Source organism: Pongo abelii, chromosome 1 (genome assembly GCF_028885655.2).
Source record: "Pongo abelii isolate AG06213 chromosome 1, NHGRI_mPonAbe1-v2.0_pri, whole genome shotgun sequence".
In the NCBI taxonomy this organism is placed as follows: Eukaryota; Metazoa; Chordata; class Mammalia; order Primates; family Hominidae; genus Pongo; species Pongo abelii.
Genome location: NC_071985.2, coordinates 206,265,671 through 206,270,033, shown reverse-complemented (window position 1 = coordinate 206,270,033; position 4,363 = coordinate 206,265,671). Strand labels below are relative to the sequence as shown.

Sequence of the window (4,363 nt, the reverse complement as noted above, 5' to 3'; positions counted from 1 at the left end):
ACGGGACCTGCCCCGGCAGCAACTTACCTGCCTGGTCACTGTCAGTCCAGACCCTCTACCCTGTGCCCCTCACCCCGGAGCCCACTCACCACAGCCACCTGCTATCTTCGTTCCAGGGCCCCACAACCCTCATGGCTTAGCATTGTCGCTTCAGTACCCCAGCCCTTCTGACAGGGTCATGGTGACCTGAAGTCACCTGGACACTCCATGTTCCCAGGCCGCTGCCTCTGCCATCCCGGAGTCCCTGAACTCGGCCCTGCTGCATAGTCACCCTGACACTGCCATGGTTGCCCTGAGGGCTTCCCCTCTACCGTTAGCGTCCCACGGCCGTCACCCCCCACCCCAAGATTCTGTCACCATGCTAATGTCGTCACTGCCACCCACCTCCCTGCTCCCTCGTGCTCCCCGTCATCGTCACCTCAGGGCCCCATCATCTTGGCAACCCTGTCATCCTCACCAGGGACGCCCAACCAACCCCATCACAAGCTCTTCCTTCGTCACCTGGATCTTGTCAGCCTCTCTGCCACCCAAGGGTCCCATCACCCCACAGCCTAGCCGGGCCCCCTTTCCACTCTTCCACCCCGTTCGCTGCAGCCTCTCTGAGACTTCAAGGCTCTCGCACCGGCGCCTCTGAAACCCCCGGCCCGCAGAGGGCGCCGCGTCAAGGACAGCGCTGGCCGACTCGGGAGGGGGCGGGGCCGCAGCCACGGTCGCTTTTTATGAATGGGGGAGCGGGCGGTGCGAGGCCTCATTACTATGCCGCGCAATGCGCGCTGCGCCCCAGCGCCCCGCGCCCATTGGCTGATCGGACCGCTGACGTCACCGAACCGGTAGCCGGGGGCGGGGCGGGGCGGGGTGACTCACGCCGCTTCTCCCGCGGCCGCGGGGGCTTCTCGGGGTCCACGCACGCCCTGCGCCGCCAGGACCCGAGCGGAGCCTCCCCGCGGCCCGGCCGCGCCTGGTCCTGAGCGGTGAGTAGCGGGCCCCGCCGCGGGCACCAGGGGTCCTGGAGGGCACGCAGGATGCTGGGGCACTGGGCCGGCGGAAGGCTCCTAGTGGCCGGCCAGGGTTCGAGTTCGAGGTGGAAATTCTGGGTTTAGGCGATTCTGGGTTAGCAGGCGTGGGCCCAAGTGCTCGAGTGCTGGGGTTGAGTTGGATGACCCGGCGAAGGGTGAGCATTCCTGCAGGGACCCGAGGCCCTGGAGGGACTGATGGTCATCTGAGGTTAAGCCGGCAGAAGGCGTCTGGGGCAGGGACCCAGGGGTCCGAACAGCAGGAGGTGTCCAATTTAGGAATCCAGGTATTCAGGCAGGAGGCAGAGTCAGGCCCAAAATCCAGGTGTCCGGGCAGAAGGAGGCATGTGACTCAGGGATCCAGGCTTCCAGCAGGGGTTTCTGCCCAGAGACCTAGAGATTCAGGCAGAAAGAAGGGAACAGAAGTCTGGAAGGGTGGGGGGTGGGGAGCTGAGTTCCCAGGTGTTACCGCGGGAGTGCGGGGTGGTAGCTGGCGGGAGCTTCACGCGCATTCCCTGGGGGCGGAGTCTAAGGCTGGCAGTACTGAAAATCGTGAGGGGTCTGGGAGCCTCAGGCACGAGCTAGCATCATCATCTCTGATGGGAGGGAGCGGAGCTGCTCAGTCTCCCTGGTGGGGTAGATGTTTCCCTACCCCAATCTTGAGCCTTCGGGGGCATCCCCTGGATCCTATGGCCCTCTTCCACTTATAGTACCCCTTCTTCTGTCTCTCCTCTGGTCACACATGTGGGAAAAAGAGACCTGCAGGACCTAGGACAGGGATCCCCAGGAAGAGACCCCTGTTTAGAGGCCTGGGGGCATTGGAGGGGACAGCGGTATCCTGGGAAGAGCCCCAGGGCATGAATGTGGGGATAAGGCATTGGGACCCTATCAGGTATCCTGAGGAGAGACTCCCACCACGTATCCTGAGAGGCACCTCACCCCCTCTAGACCCCAACTCCCATCACCCAGCTTGGTCAGCTTCTCACAAGGCCTTTCTCCTGCAGGTACCAGGATGTGGGGTGCAGGCAGCCCTCTGGCCTGGCTCTCAGCTGGCTCAGGCAACGTGAATGCAAGCAGCGTGGGCCCAGCAGAGGGGCCCACAGGTCCAGCCGCACCACTGCCCTCGCCTAAGGCCTGGGATGTGGTGCTCTGCATCTCAGGCACCCTGGTGTCCTGCGAGAATGCGCTAGTGGTGGCCATCATCGTGGGCACTCCCGCCTTCCGTGCCCCCATGTTCCTGCTGGTGGGCAGCCTGGCCGTGGCAGACCTGCTGGCAGGCCTGGGCCTGGTCCTGCACTTTGCTGCTGTCTTCTGCATCGGCTCAGCGGAGATGAGCCTGGTGCTGGTTGGTGTGCTGGCAATGGCCTTTACCGCCAGCATCGGCAGTCTACTGGCCATCACTGTCGACCGCTACCTTTCTCTGTACAATGCCCTCACCTACTATTCAGAGACAACAGTGACACGGACCTATGTGATGCTGGTCTTAGTGTGGGGAGGTGCCCTGGGCCTGGGGCTGCTGCCTGTGCTGGCCTGGAACTGCCTGGATGGCCTGACCACATGTGGCGTGGTTTATCCACTCTCCAAGAACCATCTGGTAGTCCTGGCCATTGCCTTCTTCATGGTGTTTGGCATCATGCTGCAGCTCTACGCCCAAATCTGCCGCATCGTCTGCCGCCATGCCCAGCAGATTGCCCTTCAGCGGCACCTGCTGCCTGCCTCCCACTATGTGGCCACCCGCAAGGGCATTGCCACACTGGCCGTGGTGCTTGGAGCCTTTGCCGCCTGCTGGTTGCCCTTCACTGTCTACTGCCTGCTGGGTGATGCCCACTCTCCACCTCTCTACACCTATCTTACCTTGCTCCCTGCCACCTACAACTCCATGATCAACCCTATCATCTACGCTTTCCGCAACCAGGATGTGCAGAAAGTGCTGTGGGCTGTCTGCTGCTGCTGTTCCTCTTCCAAGATCCCCTTCCGATCCCGCTCCCCCAGTGATGTCTAGCTGAGTCTTCATGACCCTTCAACCCTGGTTACTACAGAATTCCAGAATGTTAGGCTCTCCAGGGCTTCTTTCCAAACCCCCAGCTCCACACCCCCCAGACCCAGCTGGTTCTGGAGTTCTAGGACATTGGGTGTTTCAAGGTTCTGTTCAGATCTCTATGGGGGCCCAGCTGGCTCCACGGTTCCAGAATGTTCAGGTGGTCAGGGTTCTACTCAGAAATGTCTCACAACCCAGCTGGGTTGCAATTCCAGAATGCTGGGAGTTTTACAGTGCCATTCCAAGTCCCAGATGTCCCTCTTCCCCCAAACTTGACCTTGACCATGTCACTTTACGTTTGAATTTCTGAGCTAAAGAGTCAGAGAGATTAGTCACATAGTTGCCTAAATAGGAGAGAGAAAGATTATATATGCACACATACAAAGAGAGTGTCTATTTATGATTTATTTATTTATTTATAAATTTACTTATGGGTGGTAAGGGGCGAAAAAGAGACCCACACCTTGATATCCAGGCCATACCAGGGTATCCCTTGTCCCTTCACCCCCATTTCTGACCTCAGTTCCTGGAGGGGGGAAAGGGAGAAAGAGAAACCACGTATTTTGTTATTATTTTGGATTATTTTTTATCGAAGAGATCATAGAAACCAGAGCCTTCTCCCCAGGCCTGCCCTCCGCGGGTTTGGAAGGGGAACACACCAGCCTCTGGTTTTTTATTTTTTTAAGAAGCCATCACCTGAGCAACCAAAAATTCCTCTGCGCTGGGGTCCGACTGCCCTCTGGTGGCCATTTGGGGAAAACTGCAGCCTGGCCAGGCAGCTGGGACCAGAATGCAATCCCAGCTCCACTCCAGCCTGGCGTCCAGGGCCACAGCCATGGCCTGGGGGCCAAGCCTCACCCTGCGGTGCCCTAAAGGAGGGGGGGCACGAGCCAACACCCCACCCCTCTGCCAACCTGGGTATGGCCCCCAGTGCATTCCCTGGTCCTGTCTCCAACCCAACTCAATAAAAAATGATTTTGTCATAAATATGTTTCCCTATGTGTGTGTGGAGGGTATGGAGTGGCGCCTGATGGGGGATGGCCTGGAATGAGAGGGTCAAGCCAGGCCTGGGGGGCCTGTTGGGGGATCTGGGGAGCTAGACAGAGGGTGGAGGGTGGCTGGCAGGTGACTCCTTCTCAGATGTCAGTGCCCCTCTGCTCAGACCTGGGCACTGACTGGCAAGGACCTTACCTCCTCCTGGTGACAGGAACCTGGGTGCTTGGCTGTTCCTGGGTCAAGGATGCTCACATCCTGCCCACATTGGCCACTGTGGGGCTTAGGCATGATGAATATGCTCAAAGCATGTCAGTTT

The 4,363-nt window shown here is 59.4% G+C and overlaps 1 protein-coding gene across 1 annotated transcript; it reads left to right on the top strand.

Moving 5' to 3' along the window:
* The first annotated feature begins 855 nt into the window (after window positions 1-855).
* GPR3 (G protein-coupled receptor 3) lies at window positions 856-4,038 on the top strand. The gene is made up of 2 exons (XM_002811198.5): window positions 856-971; window positions 2,018-4,038. The coding sequence occupies exon 2, from the start codon at window positions 2,026-2,028 to the stop codon at window positions 3,013-3,015; it is 990 nt and encodes a 329-aa protein (XP_002811244.1). The 5' UTR covers window positions 856-971; window positions 2,018-2,025; the 3' UTR covers window positions 3,016-4,038.
* Window positions 4,039-4,363: the final 325 nt, after the last annotated feature.

Excerpts from the sequence above, each read along its gene's own strand:
- GPR3 (XM_002811198.5), top strand. The coding sequence starts at position 2,026 with ATGTGGGGTGCAGGCAGCCCTCTGGCCTGGCTCTCAGCTGGCTCAGGC.